The 25,233-nt window shown below is 33.2% G+C and overlaps 1 protein-coding gene and 1 long non-coding RNA gene across 6 annotated transcripts in view; one reads left to right on the plus strand and one right to left on the minus strand.

The window, feature by feature from the left end:
- The window catches only part of LOC144614183 (uncharacterized), a 138,867-nt gene that overhangs the window by 91,485 nt on the left and 22,149 nt on the right, over positions 1-25,233 (minus strand). The window contains exon 3 of one of the 2 annotated variants that reach the window (XR_013551791.2): positions 24,811-24,888. The exons of the other annotated variant lie outside the window; for it this stretch is intronic. This is a non-coding gene — a long non-coding RNA (uncharacterized LOC144614183). Of the gene's footprint in view, positions 1-24,810; positions 24,889-25,233 lie in introns of those variants that run through there. 2 annotated transcript variants of the gene reach the window in all.
- Positions 1-25,233, plus strand: part of ERCC6L2 (ERCC excision repair 6 like 2) — a 131,790-nt gene that overhangs the window by 44,645 nt on the left and 61,912 nt on the right. For all 4 annotated transcript variants that reach the window (XM_060609876.3, XM_060609875.3, XM_060609871.3 and 1 more), the window contains exons 4-11: positions 8,350-8,543; positions 12,270-12,431; positions 12,845-13,052; positions 15,918-16,058; positions 17,089-17,202; positions 18,108-18,227; positions 24,157-24,228; positions 24,835-24,980. In XM_060609876.3, the coding sequence (XP_060465859.2) occupies positions 8,350-8,543; positions 12,270-12,431; positions 12,845-13,052; positions 15,918-16,058; positions 17,089-17,202; positions 18,108-18,227; positions 24,157-24,228; positions 24,835-24,980 (1,157 nt within the window). The remainder of the gene's footprint in view (positions 1-8,349; positions 8,544-12,269; positions 12,432-12,844; positions 13,053-15,917; positions 16,059-17,088; positions 17,203-18,107; positions 18,228-24,156; positions 24,229-24,834; positions 24,981-25,233) is intronic.

The following is a 25,233-nucleotide window of genomic DNA, read 5'->3' on the forward strand; positions in this document are numbered from 1 at the left end:
AATTTTAAAATATTATATGATAAAACTTCAGAGAATCTATGAAAATTCATAATCAGTATTAATGCAGAGAATTTTTCTAATCACAGTATGAGAAGCAGTTTCAATGGTGACTGAACAAAAAGTAAGTTTCCAGCATTTTATTTGCTACACACTATTTCTTTAGTTTCTGATGTATACCAAGATAATCCTCTTGGTATTCATGAGAAAATAAAGATATATGCTACTGTGAAAATCTTCATGCACATCTCTTGCCATCATACCCATAAGATAAATTCTTGGTACTGGAATCACACAATCTGTGATACTGAAATTAAGTATTTACATATTATATTTTGATAGCTAGAGTCAAATTGCCTTTCAGAAGCTTGTTCCAGTTTGTATTCTTACCAATAGTGTATCATTTTGGAAAACAGAATCACTTTGGAAAATCACTTTGGAAAACAGAATAGTGTCTATTTCCCACCTTTTTATTTATTCAAGGGATTTATGTTTGTTACATAAATTATGTCAGAGATTTAGAAAAGTTATATCTTGCTTTGATTTCTATTCTTTTAATTATGAGTGAAGTCGAGTATCTTTTCAGAATCTTAAAAGACATTTTTAATAGCTTTTTAAAAAATCAAGTTCTAGTTTTAATCATATTTCTTAATAGTCCTTAATCATATGTTCTACAAACTAATCTTTTGTCCATTATATATTCTGTAAATATTTTTCTTTTTCAGAGTCAGCTTTTGACTTGTTGGTTGCATTTAAAAAAAAATTGGGTAGTTAAATATATTTATCTTTATACCTTCTCGGTTTTATGCCTGCCTAGAAGTCTTTTGTACCTAAGATTGTAAGTTCACCCATGATTCTTTTGTAATGTATATGATTTTATTTTATACCTTTACATCTTTGTGTAAGCTTGAATTTATGTTGCTATAATGACTAATCTATTAATTCAGCTTTATTTTTTTTCAGATGGCTAGCCAATTATTTTAACTGTCATTTATTGCATAAGCCCTCTTTTTCACAATGATTTGAAGGGTCACTTTTGAGTAAAACAACACTCATATTTGTGGGTATATTTCTAGATATATTGTTCTGTCCTATTGATTTATTTGCTCCTTTCTCTTTCAGTGCTGAACAGTTTTAACTTTTTTGGGTTTATAATATGTTTCAATGTTTGGTAAGACTAGTTTATCTTCAAATTTTCTCAACTTTCTCTTAAAAACCTATTGATATTTTAGGTAGTATTTCTGAATTTATTGATTGACGTAGGGAGAGTGAACATCTTTACACTGTAAATAGTACATATCCTAGAGTGGTTGTATCATTTGCTTAAGTTTTATTTCATGCCCCTCAGAGTTTCTAGCTTTCTTTGTATGACCTTGTTTATTGTTCATTAAGTTTAACTGGGTATTCTTTCTTTTTGGTTGCTATTTCAAATGGAATTTTTAAAATTTTATATTCTAATTGGTCATGTTTATTATATACACACATATATGTGTATATATACACATATATGTGTGTGTGTGTGTGTGTATATATATATATATATATATATATATATATATATATATTAAAGCCACATGCTTTATCAGGCTTTTTTTTTTGAAGTATTATTGACGTATTAGTTCCAGGTATGCAACGTAATGATTGCAAAATGATCACCACAGTAAATAAGTCTAGTTTAGTTAACATTTGTCACCATACATAGTTAGAAATTTTTTTTAATTTTTTTTCTTGTGAGGAGGACTTTTAAGATCTGTATTAGCAACTTTAAAACATGTAATACAGTATTATTAACTGCAGTCATCATGGCATATATTACATCTTCATGACTTACTCATTTTATAACTGGATGCTTGTACTTTTGACCCCATTCACCTGTTTTGCATACTACCCCCTCGCCCCAGTGACCACCAATTTGTTCTCTGTATCTATGAGCTTGATTTTTTGGTTTGTTTTATTTTGTAGGCTCCACATATAAGTGAAATCAAATGCTATTTCTCTTTTGAGGTCTGAGTTGTTTCACTTAGCGTAATGCCCTCAAGGTCCATCCAGGTTATCACAAATGACAGAATTCCATTCTTTTTAATGGCTAAATAGTATTCTACATGTATATATGTATTCATATGTGTGTGTGTGTGATATGTGAGATATATATATATGATACACATATATGTGATGTGTGATATATATATGTGATATATGAGCTTGATTTTTGGTTTGTTTTATTTTGTAGATTTCACATATAAGTAAGTCAAATGGTATTCCTCTTTCTTGGTCTGACTTGTTTCACTTAGCATAATGCCCTTAAGGTCCAGGCTGAATAGTATTCCACATTTGTATATGTGTGTGTGTGTGTGTGTGTGTGTGTGTGTGTGTGTGTGTATACATGTATATGTACATATGTGACATGTTTTATATATATGTGATACATATGTATCACATCTTCTTTATCATCCATCACTGGATACTTAGATGTTTCCATATCTTGGCTGTTGTAAATAATGCTGAAATGAGCATGGGAGTACATACATCTTTTCAAGTTAATGTTTTTGTTTTCTTCAGATAACTACCCAGAAGTGAAAGTGCTAGATCATATGGTAGTTCTGTTTTTAATTTTTTGTTTTTCATAGTAGCTGCACCAATTTTAATTCCTACCAGTAGTGCATAAGGATTTCCTTGCCTCAAAATCATTGTTACCACTTGTTATTTCTTGTCTTTTTGAAAATAGGCAGTCTAACAGATGTGAGGTGATATCTCATTGTGGTTTTGATTTGCATTTCCCTGATGATCAGTTATATTTTTTATGTGCCTGTTGGCCATTTCCTTTTCTTTGGAAAAATGTCTATACAGATTCTCTCTGCCCATTTTTAAATTAGATATTTTGGCTATTGAGTTGTATGTGTTCTTTAATATTTTGGTTATTAACCCCCTTATCAGATATAGGATTGGCAAATATTTTCTCCCATTCAGTTGGTGGTCTTTTCATTTTGTCGATGATATCCTTTTCTGTGCAGAAGCTTTTTAGTTTGATAGTACTGCTTGTTTATTTTTGTTTTTGTTGCCTTTGCTTTTGGAGTCACATATAAAAAAATCATCACTAAGACCAATATCAAAGAGCTTACTGCCAATGTTTTCTTCTAGGAGTTTTATGGTTTCAGGTCTTACATTCAAGTCTTTAATCCATTTTGAGTTAACTTTTGTGTGCTGTAGGAGATAGTAGTTCCATTCTTTTGTTTGTGGCTGTATAGTTTCCCCAACACCATTCATTGACTTGACTGTCCTTTCTCTATTTTTTAAGTTTATTTATTTATTTTGAGAGCCAGAGAGAGAGAGAGAGAGAGCACACATGAGCAGGGGAGGGACAGAGAGAGAGGGAGAGAATCCCAAGCAGGCTCCATGCTGTCAGCACACACCTTAACTCTGGGCTCAATCTCACTAACCTTGAGATTATGACCTGAGCCAAAATCAAGAGTTGGACACCTAACTGACTGAGCCACGCAGGTGCCCCATGACTGTCCTTTCTTATTGGATATTTTAGCCTCCTGTGTTATAAATTAATTAGCCATATAAATGTTGGTTATTTCTGGGCTCTCTACATCTTCAGTTTCTTTTACCAGTGTTTTATAGTTTTCAGGGTACAGGTCCTTTATCTTTTTGGTTAGGTGTATTCCTAGGTATCTTATTATTTTTGGTGCAATTGTAAATGGGGTTGATTCCTTAATTTCTCTTTCTGCTGCTTTATTATTGGTATATAGAATTGCAACAGATTTCTCTGCATTGACTTTGTGTCCTGAAATCAACTCACAGAAATTTACTGACTGCACATATCAGTTTTAGCAGTATTTTTGGTGGAGTCTTTCGGGTTTTCTATATAGTATGCCATGTCATCTGCAAATAGTGAAAGTTTTACTTCTTCCTTGCTGATTTGGATACCTTTTATTTCTTTTTGTTGTCTGATTGCTATGGCTAGGACTTCCTGTACCATGTTAAATAACAGTGGTGAGAGTGGACATCCCTGCCTTGTTCCTGACCATAGAGGAAAAGCTCTGTTTTTCCCCATTGAGGATGATGTTGACTATGGGCTTTTCATCTATGGCCTTTATGATGTTGAGGTATGTTCCCTCTAAACCTACCTTGTTGAGGGTTTTTATCATGAGTAGCATGTTGCTTAATCTCTACATATTTGTGAATTCTCCCCTTTTCCTTTTTAGTTTCATAGCATTGTGGTAGGAAAAGATGCTTGATATGATTTCAGTCTCCTTAAGTTTATTAAGATTTGTTCTGTGGCCTAACATATGGTCTATACCAAAAACTGTAACGTGCACTTGAAGAGAATGTATATTCTCCTTTGGGATAGAATATTCTGTATATATTAAATCCAACAGGTCTAATGTGTCATTTAAGGTGAGACATATATTTTATAAATTCCGCTTTCTTAATTATTTTACTGTTCTTAATAATTGATTTACTGTTCATTTTATTGCTTTACATATATTTTCTATTAATATTTATACTTTTACTTGTCATTTCCATTTTCATACCTTATTTATTTAATTGCAAGATTTGAGATCTATTGGTTTGGTGTCCATTAATTTAAGTGCTATTGGTCTGTAATTTTATATTTTTAAAGAATGTCAAGTTTTGGTAAAATTCTTCTGCTACTTTAAAAAAAAGATTTGGGGGCACCTGGGTGACTCAGTTGGTTAAACATCTGAATCTTGATTTCGGCTTGGGTCATGATCTTACAATTCGTGAGACTGAGCCCCACAACAGGCTCTGTGCTGACAGTGTGGAGCCTGCTTGGGATTCTCTCTCTCTGCCCCTCCCCCGTGTGCTCTCTCTCAAAATAAATAAACTTTAAAAAAAAAGATTTGGAGAGGCTCATGACTAGAATGGATTCTAAACTTAAATTCCCATATATAATATATATTAATTTTTTAATGTTTATTTTTGAGAGAGAGAGGGGCTGCGTGAGAGGAATAGGGAAGAGAGAGAGAGCGAGGGAGACACAGAATCTGAAACAGGCTCCAGGCTGCAAGCTATCAGCACAGAGCCCAACTCTGGGCAGCCACAGTATTCCAAAGGAAAAGTTATCAATTACGTATTATAGGGTTTAAATTAATTAGTTTTGGCATTTTTTAATAAAAATTTTTTAAAGTTTGTTTATTTTGTGTGTGTGTGAGAGAGAACGAACACACATGAGTGGGGAGGGGCAGAGAGAGAGGGGGACAGAGGATCTGAAGCAGGCTCCGCACTGTTAGCACAGAAGCTGACATGGGTCTCAATCCCATGAACCATGAGATCATGACCTGAGCTAAAATCAGTAGTTGGATGTGTAACTGACTAAGCCACCGAGGCACTCCAGGTTTGGCATTTTCTCTTTCTTTCTTTCTTTCTTTCTTTCTTTCTTTCTTTCTTAAGGTTTGGCATTTTTTTAAGGAATTAACATTGTAGAGGTAATTACAGGGAATATTTTTTAGAACTTTGAGTTATGTATGGCAAAAATTTCAATTTTATGGTCTATAGTTTCTCTCTGTAAAGGTACGTATTATTTTTCACTTTGATATCTTCACTTCCTCCCATGTGAGACCTTTGCTTTGGTTCTGTTTGTCTATTGTTGTTCTCTAAATATACATTGCTGTTTCTATTCTGGCACTGACATGGATTGTTGCATTTATTATTTCATTTATCATTTGAACACCTTTGTTTTTAAACACTATACAAAGTTCTGGAGTTATAGTGGTAAATAAGAGAGCTCTGTATCTCATGGTCATGGACTTTGCAAATTACAATACTAATATGATATATAGTAGTGGCTGAGTTTTAGAATTAGACAGACATGGGTTCAGATACTTATTTTGCCATCTAATAGGAGTAGGACCTTGGGTGTGTTATTTAACATCTCTACACCTTAGTTATCTCATCTCATCCTTTATTAGGAAAATACTAAATACTCCTACTTTGTAGCATTTCTATGTAAAGTCCTTGTGTTAATATTTGTCAACTACTTTGCACAGTCCTTGGTATACAGCAAGTGCTCAATAATGGTATGGTAATTATCGTTAATACTGTACCTCCTACCACAGAAATCATCACATGAAAAACATCTTTGGTTATTTTGTCACAGCCCACATCACATCATTTTCCTAAAGCCATAGTACAAGAAGATTCAAGATTTAAAAGCATGTGTTTCAATTATTGAACTAGATTTGTTGAAAGAGATAAAAGTAATTCAGTATTCTCTAGTTGAAGGATTAAATGTGGCCTCTGTTGGTGTTAGTAATATTTAAGTGAGCAACTTTTAATTCTATGTATATTACATTTTAGATCTAGTTTTATAAAATTGTTTCTTAGCTTCAGAATAACAAATAATGTTGTTTTATGTGCAGTGACTTAGCAGCTGGACACTGCTTTCCATTTTATTGTTTTGACATCTTGTGCTTAAGTAAGGCTTGCTAAATGAAATATTATTCATAGTATGGTAGTAAAGACTTTACATTCTTCTTATATACATTCTCTGGACTTTGCAAATGGCATAACTCAGTTCTCTGACCTCTCAGTACTAAAATGAGTTACTGAACTATTTTATTTACCTTTTGCAATTTCAAAGACCAATAATAAGAAATGTCTTCGTTTTAAAACTTGTTGAATCTTAGGGCTGATTCTAAGAATCTTTAGATTCATTGGCAACTTTGATGAATGATATCTGAAGTGGAAAACTGCTCAAAGTGCTCAGATGGAGTTTGGACCCATCATTTTCATTTTGTAATAACAGAAATGGGGGGGATGGGATGAGACTATACTTGGACTTAGTATTTGTATCCCAGATTTTGTATTTGAAGGTAAGAGAATAATAGAATTCATAGGATAAACTCCAAACCAAAGGCAAAAGTATTTGAGATGAATCAAGTATGACAAGAAAGTATTTATGTGTGTTTGATGTTGGGGTGGGAAAAAGGAACTCTGCCATTCAGTAGGTTAATCTTCTGTTCTTTCTTCTTCTTTCTCTTTCCAAAATACAATCACAGCTTTGAATTCTTATACCTGACAAATGGCCTAGCTGAAATATTTCATAGAAGAGAGAGCAAGATTTAGACTAGTATTGTATTAGTTAATTTTTGCTAAACTGAAAATTTTCAGTATGTTTGATTTGCTGATCTTTATCGAGTAGGACAAATATAAAACTTTAGGAAAGAAACTTGTAACACTATTAAATATAATAGCTTAGAAAGAGTGATAATATGAGAAATAAAAACATTAAAAAATTAAAATGGGTGATGACAGCAGGATTTGGGGTTAGTACAAGGGAAGTTCAGTGGAACCCCAAAATATTCATGTGAAAACTAAACACAGATACATTGTTAATCTTCACAAGGACTGCTTTGGTTGGAGGGCTAGGACATAAGTCCCATTTATATGAATTCAAGGGAGAACTGGAGGAGATTAAGTAAAAGCAGTAAGTATTGATAACTCGTAGGGATCGTTGCTATAAAGATGGTAAAGTAATAGGGGATAGCTGAAGAGAGTTATACGTTTAAGGAAGAAGATTTGGGGTATTGTTTTGTTTTTTAACTCTGGGAGAAATTAGAACTTACTCGCTTGTGGATGGATGTGGTACATTAAAAAGGGAAAGTTAGTCTCATAGGGCAGTTGGAGGCAATTTCTCCAGCATTGATTTTATGTTGGCAAGAAATGATGGCAGCCACTGTGTAAGTTTAAGGTTTATTTTCAGATAAGAACATGGACAATTCATCCATGGTAATGTGTGGGAGGGCAGAATACATGAAAATAAATACAGGTAGATTATTGACCTAATGGTAAGAGGGGTAACGGTTTTCTTCTAATTGCTTCAATTTTCTAATGAATTTTCCAGGTCTCCAACTGACAGTATCTGAAAGAGGGAAAGAGGAAATGGACTAGGGCAATGCAAAGGAAAGAGCTTCAGAAAACCATGTATTTCAAGAAAAAAACCTGTCCTGCTTTATATATTACCCCCTTGGCTCTTGAAGTTATTATTTGGGTTCTGATTATACTCTTCTCTTTTGGAAAATTGCTTCTCTCTTATCTCTCAGCTCCTTTTTTTTTTTTTTTTTTGGCGGGGAGAGGGGGGAAATAAAAAACAACTCTTCCTTTGGACAGAGTTAGATATCTGTTTTATCCTAATAAAAGAGAAGTGGATGACAAAGTATTTTTGACAGTCTTCTATATCCAGATATATCCAATCACTAAGTTGTATTTATTCTTATTAACTGCAGTGCCAGAAACTAAAGAATAGGACTATTGGTATTCTGGATTTCTTTTTTTTTTTTTTTTTCATTTAAAAAATATATCATAATTTTTTTCTTCTTCTTTTAGATGTTCTTAATAGTTGCTCCTCTTTCTGTACTCTACAACTGGAGAGATGAATTGGACACCTGGGGATATTTCAGAGTCACTGTTTTACATGGTAACAAAAAAGACTATGAACTGATTCGTGTAAAGCAGAGGAAATGTGAAATTGCTCTAACAACTTATGAAACACTGCGCTTATGTCTGGATGAATTGAACAGGTAATGGGAATAATGAGAATGATTACATTAATATTGTTTACATCCCTTTATATTGTGATTTTCAAAAAAGCTCCAAATATCCATAGCATAATTTAATTTCATTTAAGAACTATTGAACTAATTTATAATAACTTATTTTCTAAGAAGGAAAAACCTTCAGATTTTATACAGTCCATTGTATTTCCTTTATTCCCTCTCCAAACAATGCCTGTTACAGAAGGGTAAGACTGTCCTAAATCTCATGTACAACCTTTTATGCATATGGCACCTCTAGACTAAGATGGTGATTTTCATGAGTGATTTTAATTATGGGAGTTTGTTGTGAATGTATATTGGCAAAAAATACATAAACATATTGAGAATCAGTATTCCAGGACTATAAGTACCCAAAAGAAATGAACTGACTTAATGCCTACCTGCATCTTAAGATTTTAATGAGGCATCTAGAGACATAATTATAAAGGCATATGAGTGTTGCAGTATGTAAGAAAGGATGCAGTGGGAGCATCCTTTGTAAGAAAGAACATAAGGAACCTAACTTTGCTACAGAGTGAGGAGAGTTGTCAGGGAGCTTCCCAGAGAAGATGACCTATGAGCTGGATAAGAATTGAATGACGAAGTGTGCCTGGGTGGCTCAGTCGGGTTAAATGTGTGACTCTTGATTTTGGCTCAGGTCATCATCTCACGGTTTGTGAGTTTGAGGCCCCGTGTTGGGCTCCACACCGCCAGTGCAGAGCCGGCAGGGATTGTCTCTTTCTCTGCCTCTCTCTCTTTCCCCTTCCCCTGTTTGTGCATGTTCTCTCTCTTTCAAGATAAATAAACTTAAAAAAAAAAAAAAAAAAAAAGAATTGAAGGATAAGTAAGAGTTGAAGAGTAGGGGAGTAATGCAGGAAGAGGGAACAAGCAGCATTTGCAGAGGCCTTCAAACAATAAAGATCACATTACTTTTGAATAAATGAAAGCAGTTTTGATGCTTTCTGTATCTCATGGCTACAGCATACGTGTAAGAGGAAAGTGGCTGGGAGACAACAACAGTGTGGTAAGCAAGGAACATCATAAAGGGTATTGAAAGCTGTCTGGAGAGCTAAGCATCTTTATTCTTTTTTTTAGTTTTTTTTAAAAAAATTTAATGTTTTTATTTATTTTTGAGAGAGGGAGACAGAGTGAATGGGGGAGGGGCAGAGAGACGGGGAGACATAGAATCCAAAGCAGGCTTCAGGCTCTTAGCTGTCAGCACAGAGCCCAACACGGGGCTTGAACTCCTGAACTGTGATATCATGACCTGAGCCAAAGTCGGACGCTTAACCGACTGAGCCACCCAGGCGCCCCTATTCTTTTTTTTAAATATTTATTTGAGAGAGAGAGAGAGAGAGAGAGAGAGAAGGGCAGAGAAAGAGAAAGGGAGAGAGAGAATACCAAGCAGGCTGCATGCTGCCAGAGCAGAGCCCCATGTGGGGCCTGAACCCCATGAACTGTGAGATTATGACCTGAGCCAAATTCAAGAGTTGGACTCTTAACTGACAGAACACCCAGGCACCCCTAGGGGTCTTTATTCTTAGAATGATAGAGTACCCTTGAAATGTTTTCAGTAGATTACTAATATGATAAAAATGGTCAGATTTGCATTTTAATTTATTTTTTAAGGTTTATTTATCTATTTATTTTAAGTTACTTATTCATCCTGAGAGAGACAGAGACAGCGTGAGTGGGTGAGGGGCAGAGAGAGAGGGAGACCGAAAGTCCCAAGCAGGCTCTGCACTGTCAGCTCAGTGTGGGGCTTAAACTCACAAAACTGAGATCATGACCTGAGCCAAAACCAAGAATCAGACACTTAACCAACTGAGCCACTCAGGTGCCCCTTATTTATCTATTTTGAAAGAGAGAAAGTTCCCTCAATTTCATGAACCATGAGATCATGACTGAGCTGAAACCAAGATACTCACCTAACTGAGCCACCCAGATGTCCCTAGATTTGCATTTTATAAGTAATCTAGTTGTTGTGTATACAGACCAAGGAGAGCCAAACTAAATGGAGAAAGACCAGTTAGGAGGCTTATTTTGAGCTAAATCATGTCCCCTCCAAATTTGTAGGTTCAAGTGCCAACCTCAGGGACCCCAAAATGTAACTGTATTTGGAGAAAATATTCTTAAAGAAGCAATAAAGTCAAAATGAGGCCGTTAAGGTGAGGCCCTTGTCCAATCTGCCTTGTGTCCTTAGAAGAGAAAGAGATACCAGGAATTTAAGTGCACAGAGGAAAGAATACATGGGGACACAGCAGGAAGGCAGTCATCTTTAAGCCAAGGAGAGAGGCTTCAGAAGAAACCAAGCCTGCCAACACCTTGATCTTGGATTTCTAGATTCTAGAACTGTTGTATCTGGTATCTTTTGCTCACCATAATATTTTTGAGATTCATCCGTGCTATTGAATGTATTTGTTCTTTTTTAATGTTGAGTTGTATTGCAGTTTATGAGTATACCATATTTTGTTACCCATTTATTTGAGGATGGATATTTATATTTGGGTTTTCCAGTTCATTATTATAAGTAAAACTGTAAGGAATAGTTATGTATAAGCCTTTTTTTAAACATACATTTTCATTTATCCTGGGTAGACATATTTTCATTTCCTGGGAGTGGAATTTTGGGGTTTTATGGTTAAGCATAGGTTTAACTTTAGAAGAAACTCCCAAACCATTTTCTTGAGTGGTTGTATCATTCTATTCCAACTAGTGATCTACAAGACTTCAGTTACTTTGTATGTTCACTAACATTTAGCATCGTCGGTCTTTTTGTTTTTAGATATTTTAGTGTGTCTGTGGTGGTATTCTGTTGTATAATTTGCATTTTCTGGCCTATGTATTCATGAAAAAAATGTTTATTCTACAGTTGTTAGGTGTAGTATTCTATAAATATCAATAAAGTCAAGTTAGGAGCTGTTAACACTTAAGTGTTCTCTTTCTTACTGATTTTCTAGTTTTACAATTTCTGAGACAGGAATGTTGGAATCTTCAATTATACTTGAGTATTGTTAAATTTCTCCTTTCAGTTCTGTCAGCTTTCAATTTATATACAGTGTTTTGAAACTCTTATTAGGTACACACACATTTATGGTTAGTATTTTTTCTTATGAATTAATCCTTTTATCTTTAAAAAACATGCTCCATTTTATAGCTAATAATTGTGAAGTTTTATCTGATATCAATATAGACAATATAGTCTTCTTGTACTTACTGAATATTTATCATTTGCTATCTTTTTATTTGAATATATTTTTATATATTTAAAGTGAGCCTTTAGTGGTTAATGTATAGTTCGATCTTGCTTTTTTATCCATTCTGATAACCTGCCTTTTATTTGGAGTGTTTAATCCATTTACATTTGATATATTTATTAAAGTTGATTTAGATTTACCATTTTTGTCAGATCTAGGATTTGACTTTACTTCACTTAGAAGCTAATAATAGTATGCTCCTGTTTCAAGAAAGCTGTCAGAAAGACAGGGGTAATCTGAGGCACGGAGAAGTAACTCACCTAAGCCTACAACAGCTGTCAGTGGTAGACATTAAATTTAAACTTTGACCATCTAATTCCAGAACTTGAGCTTTTATTTAACATATTATATGACCCCAAAAGATGTTCTGCACTTACATAAATGTAATAAGGTATTCATTAACCATGTAGGATAAGTTTTCTAAACTTTTTCCCCCTTTTTTCTCACTTTGTAGTTTGGAATGGTCAGCTGTCATTGTGGATGAAGCTCATAGAATTAAGAATCCAAAGGCTAGAGTAACAGAAGTTATGAAAGCTTTAAAATGTAATGTCCGCATTGGCCTCACTGGAACCATTCTTCAGAACAACATGAAAGAACTGTGGTGTGTTATGGACTGGTGAGTAAAAACACTTTTTATGTTTTGGAAAATTTTTAATATTTCTTTAACTTACTGTTACCTTGTTTGCTAATTAATAGTTTCTGGAGTGGGGAGGGGGGGACCCAAATATAGCTATGTTTACAGATGTATTTGTCCCAAACATGATATACAGAGTAGAGTCCCATGAAAACCTTTCTTTATATATTAGTCTCGGTCCTTGAAGTAAATATCTGAACTTATTTACCAATTCTGTCATCTTATAGTTATTTACTGAAACTGTCATAAAGAAAGAACACTCTGTTTTATTTTGTTATTGTTACTATTCATGAACAAGCGACTTAGTATATTTCTTAGACTCAGAAAGAAGTCAGTGTGTTTCTTTTTAGATAATTGACCAAAGCCCTAATATTTTTGTTATTGCCTTTATATAGGGCTGTGCCAGGACTTTTAGGTAGTAGGATCTACTTCAAGAAGCAGTTTTCTGACCCAGTAGAACATGGTCAGAGACACACAGCAACAAAAAGAGAACTAGCTACTGGCCGAAAGGCCATGCAAAGGCTTGCAAAGAAGATGTCTGGCTGGTTTCTCCGGCGTACCAAGACTCTAATCAAGGATCAGTTGCCTAAGAAGGAAGACCGGGTGAGGACTGCATTTGTTTAAATTATTAATTTCTCATATTTTATTTTTTTCCTGAAAAAATTCTTTTTAAAAGAAAATCTGTCTCCTATGGTATTTTATGAATATAGGGTTTTTTTTTGCCTGAGTAGTATGGAAAAAAATATTATGTGCAAAATTTCAGAAAATGTTAATTGAACCCAATCTAGCAGGTTAGCTAGCAGGTTTATTGTTAGTATGCATTAAATTCATTTCTCTTATAAGAAGGCTTTTGCTGCAGTTCTTCCTCAGTTGGAAAAGAAGAGCTCTGTCCCTAATTTGTTATCCATTCATATTTTATCCTTCATATATTGTCTACTATCCACAGCCCAGTATATTCCATGAGACCTTAATTACAGCTATAGGACCACAGTGATTAAAAGCTTTGTTTTTTTTTAGAAGGCCATTTGCAGTTATACAACTAACTTAGTTTGAAGAACTTTAGGAAAGTTATAATTAAATTCTGTTAATTATTTAAGAACATTTGAAGAGTAAACCTTAAGAGATTTTTTTTTTTTAATGTTGTGGTCCTCTTGTATAGTTTTTAATCTGGTAGTTCTTCTTGCTCAGGTAATGGAAAAAAGGTTTTATAAATTACCATGAACTAAGTTTAATTAATGTTGTCCCAAATAAGGGCAATGCTATCAAATACTCTCTAGTCTTAGGATGTCCTGTTGATTATTACTTTAAAAAGATAGACTTGAAAGGAAAATATGTTACTGATGTGCAAGTTGGGGAAAATGATAAAGTGTTTGACTTTTTTTTTTTTAAGTTCATTTCTTTATTCTTGAGAGAGAGTGTGAGCAGGGGAGGGCAGAGAGAGAATCCCAAGGAGGCTCCACGCATTGCCGAGCCTGACACAGGACTCAGTCTCATGAACTGTGAGATCATGACCTAAGCTGAAGTCAAGAGTTGAATGCTTAACCAACTGAGCCACCCAGGTGCCCCAACATTTGACTTTTTGATCTAAAGCAGATATTGTCATTTAATTGGAATACTTAATGAACCCTCACTTTTAAAAATATTTTGTGCAATTTTATGTATACTATTTGTCTATCCAGTAGGAGCAACAACTAAAATATGAAGAAAGAGTTGTGCACAGAGTGTCTAGAGCTTGGGCTCTAGAGTCAAATATTATAGGCTTGAATCCTGGCTCCCTACTTACGAGTTTTATGACCTTGAGCAATTTGCTAAGTCTCTTAAACCTTGGCTCCCATCTGTTAAATGTGAATGGTGATAGTTTTTGCCTCACATGGTTGCTCTGAAGTGTGTGGCGTGTAAGAAGTGTTTAGTAAATGTTACTACCTGTTTTAAAATACTTGGGAATAAATTTAACCAAGGAGGTGAAAGACCTATACACTGAAAACTATAAGAAACTGATGAAAGAGATTGAAGAAGACACACATGAATGGAAGGATACTCATGTTCATGGATTGGAAGAATTAGTATTGTTAAAATGTCCATGCAATCCCTATATAAATTCCTATGGCAGTTTTTTTCAGGAATAGAACAAACAATCCTAAAATTTGTATGGAACCACCATATACCCCAAAATAGCCAAAGCAATCTTGAGCAGGAACAGCTAAGTTGTCAGGTGTCACATTTCCTGATTTCAAACTATATTACAAGGCTATAGTAATCAAAACAGTATGGTACTGGCATAAAAACAAGACCAGTAGAGTGGAATAAAGAATCCAGAAATAAACCCATGTATATACAGTCAACTAATATTTGACAAGGGAGCCAAGAATACTCAGTAAGATGCTCTTTTCAATAAGCGGCAGTGGGAAAATTGTATATTTATATGGACTCCTATCTTCTACTCACAAAAAGTAACTGTAAATGGGTTAAAGATTAAAACACAAGATGTGATCTTGTAAAACTCCTAGAAAAACAGGGAAAAAGCTCCTTGACGTTGATCTTGTGATGATTGCTGATGATTTTTTTGAATATGGCATCAAAAGCATAAGCAACAAAAGCAAAAATTTTAAAAGTGAGGTTAATCAAACTAAAAAGCTTCTTTATAGCAAAAGAAACAACAGAATTTGTCATTTTTTAGCAATACTATTCTGTTGTAGTGATATAAACACATAAATATTTATAGATAGATGGTTTTTCCTTTTTGTTCACATTTTTCAAAATCTTATTATGAGTTTTATGACCCTGATTATATAGAGCTACATCTAGAAGATGTTTACCAGTTTCCAGTGCTACTAGAAATCTAAGGTAAATTATATCCCACATAACTTAGTGGCATTATTTTATCATATTTTCTTCTTTTCTTGGAATTGGACACAAAATAGAAACTTGTAGTTGTTTTATGTGTATTTTTTAATTCTTACCTTTACTAATATTAGAAATTTATACCAGGATATAAAATACAAATACTTTATGCTGTTTTTAGTATAAATTTTCAAGTAATTCATTAAATATTATTCATACTATTGTTCTAAAGTTTTCCCTTTTCTCATCTACTTTTTTATCTGACCTAAACTGTAGTCATATATTTGCATGATGGGCTAATAGTATGAAACCCTGAAATATAGAGTACATTCTATATAGAAATATATAAGGAAAACACTTCACTTATTTTTTCATATTTTGATTCCTTTCAGTTGAAAAAAAAGTTCTGTGAGATTTATTTGAAAATAAAGTTCTATTTATGTAGTTTAGGGTAAGATGGTAGCAAAGAGTATAGGAAAATCAGGAGAATTTGTCATAATAATGTATCTAAAAGAAAAATAGTTTATCAGCAGTTATCACTCTTAAAATTTATAAAATCTGGTGTGCATTGTGACTATTACTACTATAAAAAAGTACCGATAATCACCTTGTGTTTTATCTTGGCAGATGGTGTATTGTTCTCTGACAGATTTTCAGAAAGCTGTCTATCAAACAGTATTAGAAACAAAAGATGTGACTTTGATACTTCAGTCTTCTGAGCCTTGTAGCTGTAACAGTGGCCGGAAAAAGAGAAATTGTTGTTTCAAGGCAAGCATTTCTGTGTGGTATATTCACGGTCTTGGTTTTGATTACACAGTTGTCTATTCTACTGTAAGAGTGAGGAGCAGATAAAATAACTTTTCCTCAGTTCCCTAAATTTAGAAACCATAAGTTAATAAAAAGGAATAGTTTTCAAAAATATTTTACAATATCAAATAGTAATCATAGCAAAATACAATATTCATATATCTTTTCAATAAACCAGTTTTTCAGTAGCTCTCAGAAACTAGTAGCTTCAATTTGATATCCTCCCTTTCAACTTTTATTAGAAAGTAGCCTACTTTCATCTTGAAATTGCATCTAATTTTTAAAACTTTCTCATTATCCCTTACTAATAAACTTACTCTTTGATAGCAGGCTTAAAATATTCTGATAGAATATTAATAAGAACTGTGTTTTGGTATAATAGAGTATTTTATTTTTATTTAGAAACAAATATTACTTTGTATTTTTTTAACCTATCTATATTTCCTGCCCGTTTTCACCTATTTTATTATCAAGTTATCTATCAAATATCCATGTACATAGAGGGACCCTAAATAAATATTTCTCTAGATTGATATTTGTTCCACCTCTCATTTATTTTGCTGTTTTTAGCCACCTCACTCTTTTGTAAATGCACAGTTTCCTAGGAAGCCTTGGAATATAAATGAGAATAGTGAAGGGCTCTGTTACAGCCCTGCCTCCATGCCATAGTTTTATTTACCAGGGACCTCTTCTGGCAGCATTTCTATCGCTGTGTGTCATGAGGATAAATACTTTCTGAAATGAGGACTTTCTCCCCTCTTTTTTTTTTATTTTTTAAACATTACTGTATTATGGTTCACCAAAAGTATGATTCCACATTAGTGATGCATGGATATTTTGTGTAACAGTTGACCATTATTTTCTCAAAATGTATTGTGCTAGTAGTAACCAGATGATAAATACTAGTGTAAGTGATAGATTTCATGAAGTAAGTAGTTACATAGCCATGTTAGTTCCTTGCTGTTTTTATTTTCTGTCTTTCTGGTTACAGACCAATTCACATGGCGAAACAGTGAAAACCTTGTATTTCAGTTACCTTGCAGTCCTTCAAAAGGTAGCTAACCATGTTGCACTACTGCAGACTGCTAGCACCTCCAAACAACAGGTTTGAGTTGGCTTTTTGTACTTCTTCATGATGCTACTGGTATAAAGATTTTATATTTGATATAAAATGTCTTAGCCAATAAAGATATCTTTATTTTTGTATGCAATTAAAGAGGAAACTGAACTTGCTCATTTTTAAATTTAGGTGTCAAAGAAATATATGCTCATATGTTTTTAATTGAAGTGAGAAAATTAAAGCCTAAGTTAAAATAACAGTTCTTTTTTTATACCTGTGATAACGTTCATATATTCGTTTTCCTAACATATTTTGATGTAATTACTAAGTAAGATATTTGATGAGTCAGTCCTCTTCCACTAATCATGTGTCTAATTCCATCTGTTCAATCTATTGGATTAAAATGTATTTATAATAACCTGTATATTAAATATTACGAGTATTTCCCAAGCTGGCATAAATGAGTAATTTCAAAGTTTAGACAAATGCAATCATTTACTTTGGTCGTTTCGATTGTATCTTACTCTAGAGCACAACATAAATTTAAAAAAACTTCTTTAAAGCTTTTTACATAATGATTTTCTATTTTCTTTTTGTGTTATAATCTTAATGCTGTTTAAATGTAATTTTAAAATTTAATAAGAATTTAATATTGTTCTTTGATAGTACTGTTTGCTCTTTAGGAAGTATTTGATTCCTTGTTTTGGAAATCATAAAAGAATAATGATAACATTATTAGTCCTATCATTATCTCAGAACTCATCAAAACCATATGTAATTAACATTATCACTTTAAGGTTTTCTGAATTATTAGTCTGACTTAGAGAAGATAATATCTTCAAAGTAATATGTTCCTTCTAAATAGAATTTTTTTCATAAACAATCTCAATTTATATAGGTTTAAATGTGTTAAGGTGAAATTTCTTTTCTTCTACCTTTTTCCCCTTAAGGAAACACTTATCAAAAGGATATGTGATCAGGTATTTTCCAAATTCCCAGATTTTGTGCAGAAAAGCAAAGATGCAGCCTTTGAAACACTCTCGGACCCAAAATACAGTGGGAAAATGAAGGTAAGTGCTCTTCTCTCAGGCTGCATACACACAAGGATGATATTCAAAATATTTATCAGTAGTGTGACAGGGACACCAACTAATCAGAACAGATACCCAATCATTCAGAAGAGATTGGCCAAAGATGACTGGCGTAGCTGTGTCAGCATTTACTAGCTCACAATGAACCATACATGCAGTAGGTTCTCACTTAGTGGTTACATCAGATACACTTTAGACTCTTCTTATCAATGTATTAGACGTATGCCTCCTTAAAAATGTGCGCTGTTGTGCTGCATATATAATAGCTTGTCTTCAAATGTTTAAGGAGATAATCTACCAGAAATACAAACGCTAATGCCAAATACTAGGAGGAGGCTATACAATAGCTTGGACTTAGAGAAAGGAACTTCTTAAAGAGTTCAAGGTGGACAAGACCTTTCTGTCTATACTGAATTTTCTGCCTCTTGGTTTCACTTGCCAATCTGTATTGGAAGGTTGCTAATCTCATTTGTGGCAAGGGAGCATTTGTTGTACACTAGGAAACTGACCTGTAGGTGCTGCCCTTGGTGATATATTACTGAGGGAAGGTGTGAAAAGTATGGCTAGGTTCTGCACCCATGACGTAGGCCTGTGACAGCTGCATGATTGCTGACAGCTTCCGGCCTTTTTGCAGCGGACTTTGCTTGTTTAACTCTTTAATAACTGTCAAGAATCTTTATGGATTCAGAGACTATTACAGAACAATTCTCAGCTTTATGGTTTAATTTTTTAAAAAGTAAGTTATTTCTTTTGGCTAAATAAATAAAATAAGAAGTAATTCAAGGTAGGTTGTTGTTGTTTCTAAAACCCTGGAAATATTTTTAGCAGTTAATCTACATAAATTCATCATAGTGTAGTTTACTTGGACCTCTAAATTCAATGAAATAGAATAAAAGCCAAGAAGATTACCTTAAATACTTGGGTATGTATTTTTTTAATTGAGATATAATTGGCATATAACATTGTTTTGGTTTTAGGGGTGCAAAACAATGATTTGATACATATGTATATGGCTAAATAATAATCACAATAAGTTTATTTAATATCAATCACCACACATAGTTATTTTTTCTTATGATGAGGCCTATTAAGATCAACTCTCTTAGCAACATTCAGATATATAATACAGCATTGTTAACTATAGTCACCATGCTGTACATTAAATCCTTAGCACCTGTTTATCTTACAATTGAAAAGTACCTTTTGACCACCTTCATCGATTTTGCCTGCCTCCACCCCTAGCTTCTGGCAACCACCAATCTGTTTGCTGCACCTATAAATTCAAACTTTTTAAAAAATTTTTTTAAATTTTTTATTTATTTTTTAGAGAGAGAGAGAGAAAAAGTGTGAGTGGGGGAGGAGCAGAGAGAGAGGGTGACACAGAATCTGAAGCAGGCTCCAGGCTCTGAACTGTCAGCACAGAGCCCAATGCGGGGCTTGAACTCATGAATGGTGAGATCATGACCTGAGCCAAAGTCGGACGCTCAAACGACTGAGCCATGCAGGCACCCCTCAAACTTTTTTTTTTTTTTTTTAGTTTCCACGTATAAGTGAGATCATACAGTATCTATATTTCTTAGTCTCTCTTATTTCATGAAGCATAATGTCATTCGTGTTGTTGCAATGCCAGGATTTCTTTCTTTTTTATGACCGAATATTCCGTTGTATATGTGTATTTCATGTTTTCTTTATCCATTTATCTGTCAATAGACACCTAACATTTTTTCCGAGTCTTGGCTGTTATAAACAATACTGCAGTAAACATGGGGGTGCAGATGTCTTACCGAGATCAATTTCACTCTTTTGCATGTGGCTGTCCAGTTTTCCCAGCACCATTTATTAAAGAGAGTATCCTTTCCCCTTTGTATATTCTTGGCTTCTTTGTCATAAATTAAGTGACTATATATGTTTGGGTTTATTCCTGGACTCTCTGTTTTGTTCCATTGACCTGTCTGTTTTAATGTCAGTACCATATAGTACCATATAGTACCATAACTTTGTAGTATGGTTTGAAATCAGGAAGTGTGGTTTCCAACAAGGCCTCCAGTTTTGTTGCTCTTTCTCAAGATTGCTTTGACTATTCAGGTTTTTTTGTGAGTCCATGGAAATTTTAGTGTTGTTTGTTCTTATTTCTGTGGAAAATGCCATTGGAATTTTGATGGGGATTGCATTGAATCTATAGATTGCTTTGAGTAGTATGGACATTTTCCAACATTCCCAGCCTATGAACACTGAATACCTTTCTATTTATTTGTGTCTTCTTCAGTGTCTTATCATTCTCAATGTATAGGTCTTTCATCTCCTTGGTTAAATTTATTTTTACTTGGTTCTTTTTTATGCATTTGTAAATGGGATTGTTTTCTTAATTTATTCTTCTTATGGTTCCTTATTAATGTACAGAAATGCAATGAATTTTTGTAGATTGATTTTGTATCCTGTAATTTTACTGAATTTTTTAGTTTTAACAGTTTTTTGTGGAGTCTAGGTTTTTGATATATAAGATCATGCCATATGTAAACAGAGACACTTTTACTTTTTCCTTTGCCATTTGGATGCCTTTTATTTCCTTGTCTTGCCTTATTGCTCTAGCTAGGACTTCCAGTACAGTGTTGAATAACAGTGACAAGAGTAGGCATCCTTGTCTTATTCCTGATCTTGGAGGAAAAGCTTTCAGTTTTTACCAGTGGATATTACATTAGCTGTAAGCTTGTCACATATGGCCTTTATTATGTTGAGGTATGTTCTCTCTATACCCACTTTGTTGAGAGTTGTGTATTTTTAAATAAATGAGTTTGTATTAGTGAGAATATTCTGTTTTATTATCACAATAAATAATTCAAACCTAATAGTAGTAATTTTCCTACCAATATTTCCTAACAATAATAAATCTATTTTTGTCACCCATTTTATTGACTTTTATTTATTTACGTATTTATTTATTTAATGTTTACTTATTTTGGGAGCGAAAGAGAGAGAACGAATGGTGGAGGGACAGAGAGAGATGGAGAAAGAGAATTCCAAGCAGGCTCCATGCTGTCAGCACAGAGCCTGACGGCTTGATCTCACAAACTGTGAGATCATGACCTGAGTTGAAATCAAGAGTGGAAAGTTCAACTGACTGAGCCACCGAGGTGCCCCGACTTTATTTATTTTAAATAAAACTATATAAAAAGCTCAATTAATTTGGAACTGAGCACTTATTATCCCATAATTCAAGCCAATAGAATATTTTCAGAAATCATGGCCTCCTTATGAAAACTGTATTATCTATTGTTATATATTTAAATATCATTCATTGTGACTCTTCACTAAAAAGTTACTCTTGATATTAAATGGAATTTTATAACTACTCAATGTATATTTAGAAATAATGTCTGATTAAAATAATTATTACTTTTTTTTGTTATGAGTTTTAGAAGGGAAAAAGCAAGCATGAATTATTGATGGAGTCTGGGCTGATGTCTTTATATGTGAAAGGCGCCTATAATTTACTTTGTGAGAGAACACCAACAAGAAAGAGACTGATATTAATAACCTAAGGTTATATTTTTAAAATTGTGTTTCATCATTTGATTATCAGCATCACCTGGTAATTTCGTGATACAAAATGTATAGGCTTATAATCTATTGTCTCTGGGGTTAAGAAATCCAAGTTGCATGTACTTCTTGAATTCAAGTGATGAAAGATACTAGTTCTGCTTCTCTTATTATAGGTCAGCCTACAGCTGCAATTTATTTGTTGATATAATGCTCACTGTACCCTTCCTACCCTCAGAACTATACTCATGAACTCCAGCTCTTTCTGTTAAATGTGAAGGTCTTTTTTTGACCTCAACTACTATTCAAGCAGATGGTCAAAAATTGCACTTATTCCCCTGATAAGAATCCTCATTTTCCCCTCCCTTGGGAAATACCACAGAGCCACTTACTGTGAAGGGTGGGGAAAAAGGCTTAGAAAACCGAGTTTAGTGCTGTTGGGATCATATAGGGGTCATGTTCTTCTCTAGGCTTGACTAATTTGAGAAAAGTTACGTTCAAGATTTCTTAGTGTGAACATTGTTATTTACAGCACTCCTTGATATTTACCCAAGTAAATTAAAAACTTAGTTCACACAAGAACCTGTACACAGATACTTTTAGCAATTTTATTTATAATTGCCAAAACTTGGAAGCAACCAAGATGTCCTTCAGTAGATGAATAGATAAGTTGTGATACATTCAGACAATAGACTATTATTCAACAATAGAAAGAAATGAACTATCAAACTACAAAAAGACATGGTCATCTTAAATGCATATTACTAAGTGAAAGAAGCTAGTCTGAAAGGCTACTTACTGTATGATTCTAACTCTATGATATTCTAGAAAATGCAAAACTGTAGAGAAAATAAAATAATAAATGGTTGTCAGGAGTTTGCAAGGAGGGATACATAGATGGAGCACAGGGAATTTTTAGGGCAGTGAAACAATTCCATATAATACTTTAATGGTGAATACATGTCATTATATATTTGTCAAAACTCATGGAATGTACACCACAAGGAATGAGCCCTATTATAAATAATGTTAACAGACTTTAGTTAATAATAATAGTTAATAATTTAATAATAGTTTATAATAATAATTTATTAATAACAATTTATTCGTCCATCAGTTGTTACAAATGTACCACCCTAATGCAAGATGTTAATAATAGGGAAAACTTTGTGCAGGGAGGGGCAGGGATATAAGATGCGGGAGAGGGATTCTGGGCAAATTCTCTGTATATTTTACTCTGTTCTTCTGAAAATCCAAAATTGCTCTAAAAAAGTCTTTAATTTTAAAAAGTTATTGTATTATGTGAAGTTCAAATTCACATCCTTTATACAGAATCAGTTATTTTATTAAAAAATAAAGCTAATGCAAAACTTACTTTATAAGTTTTGCAAGTATTAAAATTATGTTGACTTGATCTGTGACATTTTTATCACCGTTTGGTTATTTGAGTAGCTTTTTTTTTTTCTATAGCTTTTTCTGAGGGATTGGACCATGGGGGTCAGAGTTAGCACAATATCTTCTCTTAGTCAATTATTAAAAGAGTGTTATATTGAATATGATTTTTTGTTTAAGTTTAAATGCTTATCAGTGAATAAATAAAACTGAAGTGTTTATTGCATAATTCAGAAAAACTTTAGGCTTAGTACAGAAAATTCCTTTTCTTTACTTTGTGGATTATTTTTCCACAGTGTTCTGGAACTGTCACTGCCAGATGTGGAAATGCCTATTTTAAAAATTACAGTGATACTGTTATACACAGGTTTGAGTTATTTGCTTCCTCCCTAAAAGCACTGTATTTGGGGCAAATTATTGACATTTTGAGGTCAGAATCAAATCTGGAAGTCAGGACTTACTGTAAATAGAGAAGCAGAGGGGATAAAATAAGAAGAGGTGTATATGTGACTGATTATTTTAAGAAAACAAATATCAAGACCTAGATGTAATTAAACACATTTCATTACATCTATCTAGAAAAAATTTAAATACTTCCTAAAAGGAATGCTGTTCTGTAATTTAGTTTCTGAACATATTGTAGGTATAAAGAAAGTGTTTTTTGGAAATTAAATTAATTCATTTAAATGCATCCCATAATCTAAAATGTTTCCTTTTTATTAAAACCAGATGAGATGAAACAAAAGTCTTTGGGAACCTTACCTCATTATTGACAGTATGATGATGAATAACATTTCATGTAATATCTAATACTTTATTTCTCTAACTTGGCAAAAATGAAGGGAATTAGGAAAGAGGACTGAGGTTATGTTGTATAAAAATAATTTTTAAGAAATTCTCTAGTGATGTTTATATGTATAAAGTGTGCTTTTAGTTGGAACTGGTTCATTGGTGGTTGATTTCTGTGGTTCATTTCTAGGTCCTTCAGCAGCTTTTAAATCATTGTAGGAAAAACAAAGATAAAATACTTCTTTTCTCCTTTTCCACCAAGGTAAGTTCCTTCTGAAGTATATACTCTTAATTGGCCCAGCCCTAGCTCTTGAGGCATAGATAATCCTAAGAGACATAACAGTGTCCAGCCGCAGTTTTATCTTATACATACTGTAGAAAATAGTAGTGACATAAGCAACTTTTAAAACAGACACTTAAATCTAAATGATATCAAGATTACTATCAAAGAGCAAACTCAAAGATTTTTAATTCTCTGTTGATATTTTTATTAATAATTAAAGTGTTCTTTAAGGCATGTAAGAGATTTTAGAACTTGGAAAATAGCACAAATAATGAAATTCACTTACATAAATTATTTGGCCAATACTTTTTATTTGGTTTTAGTTTCAAAAAAAAATAAAGTTTGATTTTTTTTCCCTGAAAGGTTGATTTAAAAAACAAACATTGGTGAAGATTAAAGTCAGTTTCAGGATAATGGGGAGAAATACATAAGCCAGAAGTCAGGAAAATATTTGTTGCTCTTGTGATTATAAGAAAGAACTTGTGAGCAGCAATTATTAATACTTAGTAAAACTTCTCTCTATAGTGGTACGAAATTTATTAAACCATACATTTGTTTTTGCCCATTTCCATACCTTTTCTCTAGTTACTTGATGTTCTGCAGCAATACTGTATGGCAGCTGGCCTTGATTACCGACGACTTGATGGAAGTACGAAATCAGAGGAAAGAATCAAGATCGTGAAAGAGTTCAACAGTACACAAGATGTTAACATTTGCCTTGTCTCCACAATGTAAGAAAATAAAATTTGATAACTTGATTTTTATGTAATTGCTTTTAAGATTTAGGGTAATTTAAAAATTATTACTGGATTAATTTTCAGTGGTTATGATTATATTGCCTTGTTTTATTTGGCTTTGAGGAGAAGCAGCAAAAATGCTATTATATTAATTATGACTGAAATAACAATATCTTGAGTTTTACCTAACCTTTTTTCTCAATTTCCTTATCATCACTGGATTCTCTTTATATGTCTGGGTTTATAA

The sequence above is a fragment of the Panthera onca genome, chromosome D4 (genome assembly GCF_046562875.1).
Source record: "Panthera onca isolate mPanOnc1 chromosome D4, mPanOnc1 haplotype 2, whole genome shotgun sequence".
NCBI lineage: Eukaryota > Metazoa > Chordata > Mammalia > Carnivora > Felidae > Panthera > Panthera onca.